Source organism: Pan troglodytes, chromosome 6 (genome assembly GCF_028858775.2).
Source record: "Pan troglodytes isolate AG18354 chromosome 6, NHGRI_mPanTro3-v2.0_pri, whole genome shotgun sequence".
Taxonomy (NCBI): Eukaryota; Metazoa; Chordata; class Mammalia; order Primates; family Hominidae; genus Pan; species Pan troglodytes.
In genome coordinates, this window is record NC_072404.2 from 86516165 (window position 1) to 86533029 (window position 16865).

Consider the following 16865-nt stretch of genomic DNA (forward strand, 5'->3'; position numbering starts at 1 on the left):
ATCTCAATGAGTTTGGGGATAAGTATACACCCATGAAACCATCAACCATCATCAATCTCATAAACATATCTATCACCTTCCAAAGTTTTATCCACCCCCTGTATTATTATTTTTGTTGTTCCTTTATCATAAGATCTAATCTCTTAGTAATTTTAAGTATACAATAGGGTATTGTTAGCTACAGGCACTATGCTGTCTAGTAGATCTTCAAAACTTATTTATCTTGCATAGCTGAAATTTTGTACTCTTTAACTATTACTCCCCAGTTTCTCCTACCCCAAGTCCCTGGCAACCACCATCCCACTCTGCTTCTATGAGTTTGACTACTTTAAGTTCCATATATAAGTGAGATCATATAGTATTTGTATTTCTCTGTCTGCCTAAATATTTCATTTTCTATCCATGATGTTGCAAATGGCAGAATTTCCTTTTCTATGGCTGTAAAATGTTCCATTGTATACATATATCGCAATTTCTTTGTCCATTCATATGTCCATGGAAACTTATGTTGTTTCCATATCTTGGCTTTTGTAAATAGTGATGAAATGAACGTGGGAGTGCCAATATCGCTTCAAGATCCTGATTTCGATTCATTTGGATATATAACCAGAAGAATTGCTGGATAATAAGGAAGGTTTATTTTTTACTTTTTGAGGAAACTTCATACTGTTTTCTATAATGGTTTACCAACTTACCTTCCCACTAACAGCGTACAAGTGTTCCTTTTTCTTCACATTCTCATCAACAATTACTATCTTTTGTTGCCATTGCTTTTGGTGTTTTAGACATGAAGTCCTTGCCCATGCCTATGTCCTGAATGGTAATGCCTAGGTTTTCTTCTAGGGTTTTTATGGTTTTAGGTCTAACGTTTAAGTCTTTAATCCATCTTGAATTAATTTTTGTATAAGGTGTAAGGAAGGGATCCAGTTTCAGCTTTCTACATATGGCTAGCCAGTTTTCCCAGCACCATTTATTAAATAGGGAATCCTTTCCCCATTGCTTGTTTTTCTCAGGTTTGTCAAAGATCAGATAGCTGTAGATACGGCATTATTTCTGAGGGCTCTGTTCTGTTCCATTGTTCTATATCTCTGTTTTGGTACCAGTACCATGCTGTTTTGGTTACTGTAGCCTTGTAGTATAGTTTGAAGTCAGGTAGCGTCATGCCTCCAGCTTTGTTCTTTTGGCTTAGGATTGACTTGGTGATGCAGGCTCTTTTTTGGTTCCATATGAACTTTAAAGTAGTTTTTTCCAATTCTGTAAAGAAAGTCATTGGTAGCTTGATGGGGATGGCATTGAATCTATAAATTACCTTGGGCAGTATGGCCATTTTCATGATATTGATTCTTCCTACCCATGAGCATGGAATGTTCTTCCATTTGTTTGTATTCTCTTTTATTTCATTGAGCAGTGGTTTGTAGTTCTCCTTGAAGAGGTCCTTCACATCCCTTGTAAGTTGGATTCCTAGGTATTTTATTCTCTTTGAAGCAATTGTGAATGGGAGTTCACTCATGATTTGGCTCTCTGTTTGTCTGTCATTTTTGTATAAGAATGCTTGTGATTTTTGTACATTGATTTTGTATCCTGAGACTTTGCTGAAGTTGCTTATCAGCTTAAGGAGATTTTGGGCTGAGACCATGGGGTTTTCTAGATATACAATCATGTCATCTGCAAACAGGGACAATTTGACTTCCTCTTTTCCTAATTGAATACCCTTTATTTCCTTCTCCTGCCTAATTGCCAATGGGATCTAATTAAACTAAAGAGCTTCTGCACAGCAAAAGAAACTACCATCAGAGTGAACAGGCAACCTACAAAATGGGAGAAAATTTTTGCAACCTACTCATCTGACAAAGGGCTAATATCCAGAATCTACAATGAACTCAAACAAATTTACAAGAAAAAAACAAACAACCCCATCAAAAAGTGAGCGAAGGACATGAACAGACACTTCGCAAAAGAAGACATTTATGCAGCCAAAAAACACATGAAAAAATGCTCACCATCACTGGCTATCAGAGAAATGCAAATCAAAACCACAATGAGATACCATCTCACACCAGTTAGAATGGCAATCATTCAAAAGTCGGGAAACAACAGGTGCTGGAGAGGATGTGGAGAAATAGGAACACTTTTACATTGTTGGTGGGACTGTAAACTAGTTCAACCATTGTGGAAGTCAGTGTGGCGATTCCTCAGGGATCTAGAACTAGAAATACCATTTGACCCAGCCATCCCATTACTGGATATATACCCAAAGGACTATAAATCATGCTGCTATAAAGACACATGCACACGTATGTTTATTGCGGCATTATTCACAATAGCAAAGACTTGGAACCAACCCAAATGTCCAACAATGATAGACTGGATTAAGAAAATGTGGCACATATACACCATGGAATACTATGCAGCCATAAAAAATGGTGAGTTCATGTCCTTTGTGGGGACATGGATGAAATTGGAAATCATCATTCTCAGTAAACTATCACAAGAACAAAAAACCAAACACTGCATATTCTCACTCATAGGTTGGAATTGAAAAATGAGAACACATGGACACAGGAAGGGGAACATCACACTCTGGGGACTGTTGTGGGGTGGGGGGAGGGGGGAGGGATAGCTTTAGGAGATATACCTAATTCTAAATGACGAGTTAATGGGTGCAGCACACCAGCATGGCACATGTATACACATGTAACTAACCTGCACATTGTGCACATGTACCCTAAAACTTAAAGTATAATAATAATAAAAGAAAAAAAATTACTATCTTTTGTTTTTTCAATCATAGCCATCCTAGCAGGTGTGAGGCGACATCTTATTGTGGTTTTGATTTGCATTTCCCCAATGGTTGGTAATGTTGATGACCTTTTTACATACTTGTTGGCCATTTGTATGTTTTCTTGGGAAAAATGTCTATTCAGCTCCATTACCCATTTTTTAATGGGATTATTTGAGTTGTTGCTATTCAGTTGTATAAGTTCCTTGTATGTTTTGGATGTTAACCCCTTGTCACATATATAGTTTGCAAATATTTCCTCCTATTCCATAGGTTGCCTTTTCATTTTGTTGATTGTTTCTTTTGCTGTGCAGAAGTTTTTTAGTTGGATGTCATCTCACTTTATTTTTCCTTTTGTTGCCCATGCTTTTGGTGTCATATCCAAAATATAATCACTAAAACCAATGTCAAGGACTTTTTTCCTATGTTTTCTTCTAGGAGTTTTATGCTTTCAGATCTCATGTTTAATTCTTTAATCTAGTTTGAGTTAACTTTTGTGTGTGATGTAAAACAAGGGCCTGATTTCATTCTTTGGCATGTGGCTATCCAATTTCCCTAACACCCTGTATTGAAGAAACTGTGTTGTGCATTCTTGACATCCATGCCAAAAATTACTTGACTGTATATGCATTGGTTCATTTCTGGGCTCTCTATTTTGTTCCATTGGTCTTTTATTTTTATTTAATGCCAGCACCATACTGTTTTGATTACTATAACTTTGTGCTACAATTTGAAATCAGAACATGTGATTTTTTCTAGCATTGTTGTTCCTGCTCAAGGTGGGTTTGGCTATTTGGGGTCTTTTATTGTTCCATATAAATTTTAGGATTTTTTTTTCTATTCCTGTGAAAAAAGTGCCATTGGAATTTTATAGGGATTGCATTGAACCTGTAGATTGCTTTGTATAGTAAACCATTTTAACAATATTAATTCTTCTAATCCATAACATGGGATACCTTTCCATTTATTTATGTCTAATTTCTTTCACCATAGTTTTATAGTTTCCAGTGTACAGATCTTTCATGTCCTTGGTTAAATGTATGCCTAAGTATTTTTATTCTAAAGGTTAAAGTTTTTCTGATGATCTCTATCAGAACTCTGTTGTAGTGTCTTTTAGTTGCTTCCCTGTGTAAATACTTTACTTGCTCTAAAATATTTAGAATGTTTTCAGAATAATAGAGATTGAAAACTTTAGCAAACTGAAGAATTTGTACAGATTCAGCATGGTACTTATCATTTGTTGCCTAGGTAAGCTGCATCATATTTAAAGGTGCAGTGCTCTGAGAAATTGTCTGAATCTAAGTTTTCAAAGTTAATACCATCTTGATTATAAAGATTTCAAGGCCAGGCGTGGTGGCTCATGCCTGTAATCCCAGCACTTTGGGAGGCCAAGACAGGTGGACCACCTGAGGTCAGGAGTTCAAGACCAGCATGGCCAACATGGTGAAACCCTGTCTCTACTAAAAATACAAAAATTAGCTGGGTGTGGTGGCACACGCTTGTAATCCCAGCTACTCTGGAGGCTGAGGCAGGAGGATCACTTGAACCTGGGAGGCAGAGGTTATAGTGAGCAGAGAATGCACCACTGCACTCCAGCCTGGGAGACAGAGCGAGACTCTGTTTCAAAAAAAAAATACACATATATACATATTTTTAAAATAAATAGATGCACTATACTTTGCAACCCTTTTGTAATAGCAGAAAACTGGAAATATTCAATACGTTTATAAATAGGAAATTGAGTAACCTATGGTGCATCTATGCAAAGGAGTTCTATGCAGGTATGAAAAGGGATGAGATCTATCTCTGTATATTCCTATAAAGTTCTTTAGGATATATTATTAAGTCTAATTGTCTAGGTTTTGCTTCAAAATAATCTAGAGAGTTCAGAGGGGAAGTGGAAGGGTTATAGATAAAATTGCTCATGAATTGATATTTGTTGAAGCTTGTTAATGTGTACTTGAGGAATAATTGTACTAATCTGCTACTTTTGTTTATATTTGAAACACTTTTTCTTTCTTTCTTTTTTTTTTTTTTTGAGACAGAGTCTCGCTCTTTCTCCCAGGCTGGAGTACAATGGCGCAATCTCAGCTCACTGCAACCTCCACCCGCGGGGTTCAAGTGATTCTCCTGCCTCAGCCTCCCAAGTAGCTGGAATTACAGGCACATGCCACCATGCCTGGCTAATTTTTTTTGTATTTTTAGTAGAGATGGGGTTTCACCATGTTGGCCAGGCTAGTCTTGAACTCCTGATCTCAGGTAATCCACCTGCCTCCGCCTCCCAAAGTGCTGAGATTACAGGCGTGAGTCACCATGCCTGGCCTTTGAAAAACTTCTTAATAAAAAAGTTAAATAAGATATAGCCTAATGTTCTGAAGGAAATATTTTTCTGGGATATTCATTCACATTTAATATCCATGAAAGGATTGAGTGTACATATTTTAGTTTATTCACAAAACAAATTTAAATATATAGCCAAACCATTTTTAGCTGCTTGAAGATTTAAGCAGTAAACTGTGATTACCTAGCAAATATAAAGTATTGTAATGCCATAATAATAATGGTTATTTAAAAAAACACTTTAGGCATTGAAAAAAGCAAACATGTGTTAAAGAAAGGGAAGTCAAATGATACCACTGGCTATTAACATCACATAACAACAGACAATCAGATATTTGGAGCCTCCTGATGGAAGTATATGTTACCACCTCTGAAGTATTGTTGTAGCAGCAGGAAGAGGAAAACAAGTACATGTATAATTTCCAGCTGGCAGAAAATTAGAGATAGAGTGAAGCTCAAGTCCCAGAGGCATTATCACATTTAATCTGCACATCTTTTTGAAACATAAAAATTAGTTGTTGTTTTGTTTTACTAATTTTACCCCATTTTAGAGAGGAGTAAATTTAATGAATAAATGATATGTCTGTGACCACCTAATACATTCAAGAACCAGAACCTACCAAGCCTTCTGGCTTCTTATGATGGAACGTGCTTTCCATGTTATAGAGTGAGGCTCAGTGTCATCAAGGAACAGCCAATCCAATGAGATTGACATGAGAAATGATACATATTCAGCAGAAGATCAGACCTTAAAAGCATGACAATTGCGGTTATCTTCTCTGGCAAGAGAAGAGTGTAAGTATAATATTCTGTTGATTCAGTGAAGATTCATGTATTTCAGAGATCAAAAAGAGCTGATGATGATATTGGCATTCTCTTATGCAATGGAGGCATTTTACCTGCTCTCTCTCCAGAAGGGCAGTCATCCCAATGTCACCAAAGTGGACCAATGGAGCCCTTGCTGACTAAGACAGAGTCCTTTTAGAAACTGTTGTGGATCTGCTTGAATACATGACCAAATCGATGGCTAATATGCAAGGCCAGCTTCAGCCTCATAGATGTATGACCTACGCAGTCACACAAGGACCTGCTCTCAGAGGGGCCCTGCACTTGGTTTAACGCCCTGCTGTCACCATTTTTAAATACTTAAAATTTTATTTTTGAGCTTGAGTTTTGTAAATAAAGTCTGTTGGAACAATTGAACATTCACATGAGCAGCACAGATAGGCCAGGCAGCAGTGTGCACATGCACAGGCCTGAATCGATGGCTGTGGCAGAGGGTGTGGGTGCCAAGCAAATAGGCCTGTGGCCTGGTGCTCAAATGCATGCATCAGGGCAGTTTGGGGTATCACAGAGTCCCAAGGCAGCCAGGCCAGCACTTGATTGCAGATTGGCAAAAGCAATGGCAGCAATAGCAGCAGAGGCAACATGACAGCAAAAGTAATAGGGACAGCTACATCAGTGATGGCCTCAGGAGAAAGAAGAGGCCTGCATGGGGACAGTTCTGGAACCTACCATGGGAGGCTGGTCCCCAGCACCTGTCTCTGTGGTATCTGCACATATAATAAGGAAAGAAACTATTGGCACTCAATGCAGAAAACTTTTTTAGTAAAATATTACAAAATAAAAGCAAACACACAGACATTGCAATAAAACATGTCAAGGAGTTATTAGAATTCTTCAAAGAGTTTAAAATCTCCAGTTTTGAAAATTGCTATAATATTGCAAATCAAATATCCATAAGTTTAGGAATAGAAATTAAAGATGATTGCATGTGACAGAAAATAATAGTTTTCCAAGCTTGAATAAAGCTTATGAAGCTTTGAATAAATGAAGTATGAACAAGAAAGACCATTTTAAATTTTATTTTTTTTTTGTAATTGAACATACAACAATAGAATGCATATAAGCAAGTGTTCTGGTGTATATACAAAATATAAAGCCACTTTTGGATTATTGCACAACCTCCAGAAGTTACAGGAATTGTCAGAGGAAACATTAAAATGAATATTGAATAAATGTACATTTAAAATTAAATTCACAGAGGAAGCTGATTTTTACGAAGAGTTAAATCTTTTTAGAAAATTGTTCTATGAGAATCATTAGCTCAAAAGGTTATATTTTGAAATGATTTATCAGAAATTTATCTAAATGTTATCACAGCCTATAAATATTCTTATAAACTTCAGTGAAAGGTGCATGAGCAGGAAGATTCTTCTCAAATTAAAAATTGCCAAAAATTATTTATGATCTTGCATTTCCCAAGAGCAGCTCACATCACTTTCAGTTTGATCAATTAAAAATGAAATTACAATGAGTATAAATTTTGATGATCTAGTAAATTAATTTGCAGAAAAGTGAGCCAGAAAAATCTTATGATCAATCAAGATATTACATTATTGTTATTTTATTATATAAAATTGTGACATCAAAAATATTTTCTTAGGATTCATTACTATTCACTTAGTTTTTGTTGCTATTCACATATTACTATTACCCCTATTATATTTTATAAGTAATAAATTTTTTTAAAGGGAAAACTTTTTATATATTGGTAACCTTCAGAGAACATTTTTCTGACATTTTGACAAGGAATCCCAGATTTGTTTTTTTGTACTGGGTCCTGCAAATTATGTGGGTCACCCTGCCAATATGATTTGAGGAAAAAAATTTTCGAAGCTTGTGTTAGCAGTTGCCCACAGCAATTACAGAAGAACCTCAGTTTTGCTCCTGTGGGAATTTGGTTTTGAACAAACTAACTTTCCAATAAGGAGTGAATGAATTATTGTTACTGCATTGATTTAGTGTTAAGCATTTCGTTTCTGAAAATTCAAGTAAACTATTTGCAATTGTAATATTCTTTGGACATTAGAAGAACAGCAGAACTTGTTTGTCCCGTTGGCAATTATTTTTAGCACACATTCTAAGTATGTTATTTGCTAGGTGTTGAAGGTATATGGGTAAATAAGAATATAGTTTCTGTTCTAAGAAGTCCAATAAGGTAGACAATATGAAAAATAGTAAATTACAATACACTGTTTTAAGCACTTTTCTACAGAAATATGTACAATGTATAGATTATAGAGGTATCAGAAAGCACACTTTGCTTATAATAGGATAGCTGGAGAGGTCTCTGGCTTCTTGTTTCATAAATGTCTAGGCTGATACTGACTTGCATTCTCATTATAATTCATATATATTTTACATATATAATTCATATATATTTTTTATTTTCTAATTAATGCAACAGTAGCATACTTTTAAAAATAAGAATGATTGATTTGAATGCAACAATAGAGAGTATCTTTGCAAAAAACAGTCTTTTATAATGAGATTATAGCTAACTTTCCTGATTTGTAGTTTCATTGAACAATAGCTTATTCCAGTTTTTTGCTTATTTTTATTATTTTCCATTAATTTTACTTTATAAGTGAAGACACTCCTAAATAGCCACATATGGATTAATTTTATTTTAGAATCGTGAAAAATGGAAGACAGTAGCACAGACACAGAAAAAGAAGAGGAAGAGGAGAAAGATGAAAAGGATCAAGAGCCCATTTATGCCATAGTGCCCACAATTAACATTCAAGATGAGCGGTTTGTTGATTTATCTGAAACTCCAGCTTTCATTTTTCTGCATGAGGTATATTTTTCTTTATATGTTACTACAGTAAAGCCCAACTCAACATGTACTTAAAAATTCAAATGAAGCCAATATCATTATCAAAATTCTTTATTACATATATCCTGTAGGTGATATTTACAACTTGATACACTAAAACAAAATGGTCCCTGCCTTTTCTTCCAAAAATTTATCATGTAATTCTGAACCAGTGCAGTAGTGTAGGTTCTGATACTTTCGTAGCATAAGTATTTGCACATATATTCGGTCAGTTACATACATTTCGTGGGTTGGTACATGAAATAAAGAAGATTTCTTTTATTATTGCATATACTACATTTACTTCCATAAAATTAAAATATCTTGTCATATAATGATAGAAAGAATATATATTTACCTAGCTAACTATAGTTACTGCAGTGGAGCACTGAAATCTGCTGTTTTCTATCAGCAAATAAGCAAAAAGGGGAATATGATGAATTATATATTCTCATTATGTGAATTTTAAAAAGCAAGATGAACATTTAGGAAATACCCATATATGAGGAGAGTTTTTTTTTTAAGTAATGGCTGACTGTGTATTCAGCTGTTACCTTGTCATGCCTGAGAGCTATACTTTAGAAAATGATTTAGAGGACATTTGAATTTCAGATGATAAACTTTATATAACTGAATAAAACATTCTAAGAAATTTGATAGTCATAGTAAAAAATAAGTTTAAAAAGTCTTAAAGCAAAAACAGTTTATTAAAAACCAAGAAGCAAAACCAAATTGGAACAGAATGCAATAAAAAAGTAATTTTAAAAATAATAGTGCTATATATGTGTATACAGGATCTGAATTGCTAAATTGTTCACTTTTTCTACAGTTTTGACTTTTTCTTTTATTTTGACATAATTTCAGATATACAGGACAGTTGCAAGATTAGTGCAAAGAATTTGCATGTATCTTTAACCCAGATTTCTCAGATGCTAACATCTTACCACATTTGCTTTATCCTTTTCTTTCTATCTTCTTGTTCTCTCAACCTCTCTCTTTCTCTCTCTCTGAAGACACGATGCCCCTTTATACCTAAATGCATCACTATATTTCCTAAAAATATATTCATTCTCTTAATCATAGTACAATTATATCAGGAAATTAACATTGATATCATACCATTTTCTAATCTGCATACCTTATTCGGGTCTTGCCAGTTGTCCCAATAATGTTCTTTATAGCAAAAGAAAATTCTAGATTATGTATTGCATTCAGTAGTCATCTCTTTAGTCTCCTTTAATCTAAAGGAAATTCAGGATTTCTTTAGTTTTCATGATATTGACACTTTGAAGAGAAGAGGCTGGTTATTTTGTGATTTTCTTTCAATTTGGATTTTTCCAATTTTCTTATTATTAGATTCATGCTATGTATTTTTGGTAAAGATATAAAGACACAATCTTGTATCCTTCTCAGGTATCTTCTACTAGGAACACATGATGTTGCCTTCTCCCATTGCTAGACTTGTTCATCCTGATCACTTGGTTAAGGTGATGACTTCCAGATTTACCTTTTATTTATTTTTCTGTTTGAAATTAATAAGCACCTCAAGAAGAGATACTCTGAGACTATGTGGTTGTCTTACTCCTCTTAAAATTTTCACCTACAAGTTTGGGATTTATTGGTGATACTTACCCAGATCAACTCTTGTTATGATGGTTGTCAAATGGTGATTTTCTAATTCCATCATTTCTTCTATATTTATTAGGTGGCTTTCTACTATAAGGAAGAACTTTCTCTTCTTTCCTTATTTATTCATCTTTTTATCAGGGTGGACTTAGGTTTCTCACTGTCATTCCTTTTCATGCTATCATTGTCCCACATTTGGCCAGTGTACACCCTTCAGGTAGGCTCACTTGTCCTTCTGATATGCTCCTGTGATTCCTTCTGCACTTCCTTACTTTCTGGCACAAGAATGTGTTCTGGGCTCATCTTGTATTTTTTTTTGCTCCAGCCCTAGAATCAGCCATTTCTTGGAGGATCCCTAGTTCCTGTTACTGGAGAATGATATTTGGAAACTAAGATATTAATGCTGAGCATGGTCATTGATCCTAGAATGTCATAGCTTCTAGCCCCTCTCAGTGGACAGAGCTGGGAAACAGATTCATGAATATTTATATCCACACAAATTTAAATCTATTTCTACATCTATCTTTATATATTTTTTAATCTAACTTTTATTTTAGATACAGGGCATACATGTACAGGTTTTGTACATGGGCATATTGCATCCAGGTGGTAAGCCTAGTACTCGGTAGGTAGTTTTTCAACCCACACTCCCCTTCCTCCCTCCACTGTCTAGTAGTCTGCAGTGTCTGTTATTCTCATGTTTTTGTCCATGTGTGCTCAGTGTATAGCTCCCACTTATAAATGAGAATATGCAGTGTCTGGTTTTCTTTTCCTGCATTAATTCACTCAGGATTATGGTCTCCAGCTCTTCTATGTCTCTGTGAAGGACATGATTTCATCCTCCTATATGGTTGCATAGTATTCTGTGGTGTATATATATAACACACTTTCTTTATCCAATCCCCCACTGATGGGCCACTAGATTGATTCCACATCTTTGTTATTAATAGTGTGGTGATGAATGTATGAGTGCATGTGTCTTTTTGGTAGAATGATCTATTTTCCTTTGGTTTTATACCCAGTAATGGGATTGCTGGGCTGAATGGTAGCTCTGTTTTAAGTTATTTGAGAAATCTCCAAACTGCTTTCCACAGTGGCTGAACTAAACTAAAGAGCCTCTTCACAGCAAAAGAAACTATCAACAGAGTAAACAGACAATCTACAGAATGGGAGAAAATATTGCAAACTATGCATCTGAGAAAGGTCTGATATCCGGAATCTATAAGGAACTTAGACAAATCAACAAGCAAAAAACAAATAACCCCATTTTAAAAATAGGCAAAGGACATGAACAGACGTTTCTCAAAAGAAGACATACATGTGGCCAACAAAAGTAGGAAAAAGTGCTCAGCATCACTAATTATCAGAGAAATACAAGTCAAAACCACAATGAGATATTATCTCCCACCAGTCAGAATGACTATTATTAAAAAGTCAAAAACAATGGATGCTGGCAAAGGTATGGAGAAAAACAAATGCTTATCTTTGTATTTTTAAAACCATGATTTCCTTCCTCTAATCTTAATATTTTAAGTGAAGAGTTCACATTTCTGTCAAAATCCATCATATGTCGAACTTTGCAATAGAATTTCTACTTCTCCACCACTACCCTTAATAATCAAATTAAAAATAAGGCTAAACTTGTGTCATACATTTGTTTGATATAGTAGCTACCAAAGACGTTGACTCAACATACACTTATGATGTAAGCTCCTGCATTTTTAGGTCTGACATAAGTTGTTTGAAACCCAATCATACCCAATCTTTGTGCTAGTTAAAATAAGTCCTCCCCATGTGGTTGAGATATAGCCCACTTGTTTCTCATCCTGCTAATCCCAAACCCAAAACACCCCACAGCTGCTAACTGTGATAAAACTTAATGATCAACACCAGAGTCATATAAATAAGTTTCCCCCTTCTGGCGTGTTTTCCTTAAACCAGCCAATCCACAACTCCTGTGAGAAGACCGGAGGGATAATACCCATATACCTTAATAAAGGTGAGCTCCCATAGCTGCTCTCTCACTCCCTACCCACTGCTGAGCTCCCTGCCACCTCCAGACTTATCTGCGCTCCCCATCAGCACCCCTAAGCTGTCAGATCTGTAAGTAATAAATTTCTTCTGTTTCATGCGTTTGGTTTCACCTTCTCATTTTTGTCATTGTATCTCACCTGACTGACACACAGGAACCTGACGGCCTGCCCGTCAGGGCTCTTCTAAAAAGCAGCTATCTTGGCTTGTAGCCACTCTTCACAGAGTGACCTTAAGACCAGTTTGTAAAGAAGCCAAAACAGTAAAAATCACAACAACTTGAGTTTATTTGTAGCAAAAGTTATGCTAATAGTAAAGATTATCTTCAAGGTTTTCTAAGCCAAAGATTAAGGTTTGTTTTGCAAAATTAAAGAACTTAGGACAACTTCTCATGCAGTTGATCCTCAATCTAACAATTTAATAAATATTTCAAGAATCTCTCAATATACATGGATGCATAATTTATAGTTATTAATTGCTGGGTATAACAGGCCTCTGATAATTATATCCAAGAGCTTTCAATAATAGTTTCAAAGAACCGTGCTACGTACACTTTTGAGTAGTATCAATATCAGCAATTTTACTGCCTGAGAACTCCTCCTCAAAACAGTGATAAATTGCAAACTTTCGGAATATTCAGAATTATTGGCTTCAGAAAACTTTATTTCCGTAACACCACCACTAAGATATTGTTCCTAATTGGCATCTGTAAATTTATTTTCTAATTCTTTTAGGATTACTCTAAAATTTATGGGTCTCACAAGTTTTTAACATACTGTGTATAACCTACTTTATATTCCTTCAGTTGTCTTTGTCTTTTAACCTACTTTGTCTTCCTTCAGTTGTTTAAACAGAAACTGTATCTGCAAAAATGGCAAAAGTGTAGATGACAACTGAAGGAAAGCAGTCAGAAATCCACTTCCAAGGGTCCAGTTGCTTGGCATAACATTGGAAAACACAGAAACTGCTTATATCATTCATTGTTATTAATGCTAGTTGCACAGTTGTCCCAGCACTGCCAAGTTGCAATGCATGGGTGTCATGCTTTCGTCTCATATTGCCTGAAGAGTGTGTTCAGTATGACATTCACAGGCCTCTGCAATTTATACCCAAACTACTTTTACAATCTAGTCATTCACTTAGATTCTCAGGAGCTACTCTTTATGTTGTTCCGCTCAGCAGGGACTCTCCCATATTTAGAAGGAATAACGTCAGATGTCTAAGGAAACTGGCATAAATTCAAAATACATGATGTAAGATCATGGCTATCCACCAATCTGCCTAGTCGTATTGCCTCCATTGCTTTTAAGCTATGCCATTCATACTAAAAAACGAAACAAAATGCTTGCATAGACTGCACTTTGCAACCCCTGGGTCTGTTCCTAACCTTTGAGATCCTGGCTCAAATCTCTTGTCCTTCAGGGAACTGCCTGAGTAGCCAGCTCACAGGGGTTTCTCCAACCTCTCAACTCTTCCCACATCACTTGACTAATCAGCATAAAATATATTGCATAGAAAATGTAGAGTTCCATTGAGAACACATGGACACAGAGAGGGGAACAACACGCACCAGGGCCTGTTTGGGGGTTGGGGGCCGAGGGGAGGGAAATTAGAGGACAGGTCAATAGGTGCAGCAAACCACCATGGCACATGTAGACCTATGGAACAAACCTGCACATTCTGCACACTTATCCCTTTATTTTTTTTAAGAAGAAAAAGAAAATTTAGAGTTCCCCACTGACATTATTATCACATTAAGACCTATGATCGCAATAAGACCTAACAGGGCAGGAACTACACTGTTAATTCACTCCTTGGAATGAATGTTCAAAGTGATGCTTGGGGCTGGGCGCAGTGGCTCATGCCTGTAATTGCAGCATTTTGGGAGGCTGAGGTGAGCGGATCACCTGAGGTCAGGGGGTTCCAGACCAGCCTGGCCAACATGGCGAAACCCCGTCTCTATTAAAAATACAAAAATTAGCCAGGTGTGGTGGTGCATGCCTGTAATCCCAGCTACTCAGGAGGCTGAGGCAGGAGAATTGCTTGAACCTGGGAGGCAGAGGTTGCAGTGAGCCCAGATCACACCATTGCGCTCCAGTCTGGGCAACAAGTGAAACTGCGTCTCAAAAACAAAAGTGATTAAGTGATGTTTGGAAACCAAGCCACACAACTCCCATCAATGGGCTGTGTGGGTTAATGTAGGACACCTGCTCCGCAAATTGGCCATTGCTGCCTAACTATGAGGCCTGGTACTCCAGACTTTTTTTTGTCCTATTGGATATTTAATCCTGTCCCATTTTCTTTATATTGTTAATTTTTATTTAAGGTATAACATATAGAGTAAACCTCACAAATATTAAGTGTACAGATCAGGTTTTTTATGTATGCCTATAACCAACATGTCCATAACTGAATTTGTCATTCTTCTCCCAATCGTCTTTATTCTCTTTGTCAGTGTGACAGTTAAATATCTCCTTTAAATATGTATCTCATTGATTTATCTCTTCTCCCACCATATTCTCAGTCTGATCAGGATCTATTTCCAGGAACCTGAGGTCTCCCTTGAGACCTTCCCAGTCATTGCTCCCACCCAAGATAACCACTCTACTGGCTTATCATATATTAGTTTGTCTCTTCTTGAACATCATTTAAATGGAGTCATACAGTATGTTTTTCTTTGTGTCTGGCTGCTTTTGCTCACTTTTATAGTTGTGAGGTTCATTAACACCATTATGCATGGCGGTAGTTTGATTTCTTTTTTTATTGCTTCTTAGTATCCTGATGATACAGGACAGTCAAGCCCCCAAATTGAGGCTTGCCCTTGAGAGGGTTGTGATGTTAAACAGCAACTTTTATTGAAGTGGCAGTGAACTGCAGCAGCAGAGGTTCTGATCCTTGTGGAGCAGGGCTACCCCATAGGCAGTGTACACAGAATAGGAGCTCAGAGGCAGTTCTGAACTCAAATTTATATCCACTTTTAATTAGATGCAAATTAAGGACTGGTTTATGCAGAAATTTCTAGAATGAGGTTGGTAACTTGCAGGTTGTCGGGTTGATGCCATGGAAAGGGGCAGTAACTTCCTGATGTTACCATGGCAACAGTAAACTAACATGGCACACTGGTGTCTAATGGGGGAGGTGCTTCTGTCTCAGACCTCTTTTAGCTAGTCCTCAATTTGGTGTGATGTCCAAGCCCCATCTCCGAAGTCGAGTTCTGCCTCCTACCTCACTACTGTGTAAATATACCATAATTTGTTGATCCATTCTATTTTGTTTATAAAAATGGATTATTTCCTGTTTTGAAGATAATGAATAAAGTTCTGTGATCATTATGCATGCCTTGTACTTAAGAATGAACTTATCTTGGGTATATACACAGGAGTGGGGTTAATCTGTCATAGTCTAGGTTTATATTCAGCTTTAGTAAAGACCTTCAATCAGTTTTCCAAAGACGTTGAACCAGCATACACTCCAATGGGTATTATGTTAGATGCTGTCACATGTCCAGGGTTAATACAAGTGATAGCTTTCACGGTATTCCCTAGTTAGGATTTCTACTTCTATCTGTATGTGCTTATGTAAAGCAGCACTGATTTATAAATGTGGCCCCACTTGTCAAGGGTCAGTGTGTCAGATGCTGAACTTTTCCAAGACTTGGAGGCTGTAATATCATTTTTGTCTTAATGCTGTGAGCCAAAATCAAAACATTAAATTATTTCGCCTAAGCGAAATAATTGGCTCTTTGCTTTTTACCAAGAGCCAGGCATCTCCTCCCTTCTCTTTATTTCATGAAAATAATTATTGTTCCAATCATTGTTAAGTAAGTCTTTGACCTGACTTAGCCAAGGGGTGGAAAAAAGGAGGCATAGGAGCATTGCATTTGGGAGGCATAAAAGGGAGAACAAACATTGTAGGGAAACACCGAGGAAGTAAAACTACGAATCAAAATCGAATATGAAACTAAAAGTAGAGTGTGGATGTGTACCAATCATCATGGGCAATGATGAAGATGGATTAAGTTTGTTATTATATGACCTTTTCACGAAAACAAGTTATATATAAAACTGAGTGGTTGTACTTCTTACAAAATATGTAATAGCAGCATTTGTGTCCAAGTTTCAGTTGCATGTCAGATTTGATGAGTATTAAGATGTCAAGAACCTTGTGAACAATAATTTTGGACATTAAGTCTTAATCTATTTAAAAGATAAAAGATACAGCATTCACTATGTGCCAGGCACTGTGCTAGATGTTTATAATTATTATTGCTAAAGCTACTGAAATTCATCCCTTCAACTCCTCCTTGGTTTTGAGCACCTCCTGTGTGCTGGATTATGCTAGATACCATGAGAATTTATGGACATAAAGCATAAAAAGGTTCCTATTCTTTAGAAGCATTATTTGTGAACAAGAAGATTGAAATATTAA

At 36.3% G+C, this 16865-nt stretch overlaps 1 protein-coding gene across 14 annotated transcripts in view; it reads left to right on the forward strand.

Annotated features, from left to right (window-relative positions):
- CCDC146 (coiled-coil domain containing 146) overlaps window positions 1-16865 on the forward strand; it is a 256062-nt gene that overhangs the window by 120528 nt on the left and 118669 nt on the right. For 9 of the 14 annotated variants that reach the window (XM_054687080.2, XM_063813785.1, XM_063813796.1 and 6 more), the window contains 1 exon segment: window positions 8596-8762. The exons of 4 other annotated variants lie outside the window; for them this stretch is intronic. In XM_054687080.2, the coding sequence (XP_054543055.1) occupies window positions 8607-8762 (156 nt within the window). In that variant the 5' untranslated portion in view covers window positions 8596-8606. 14 annotated transcript variants of the gene reach the window in all.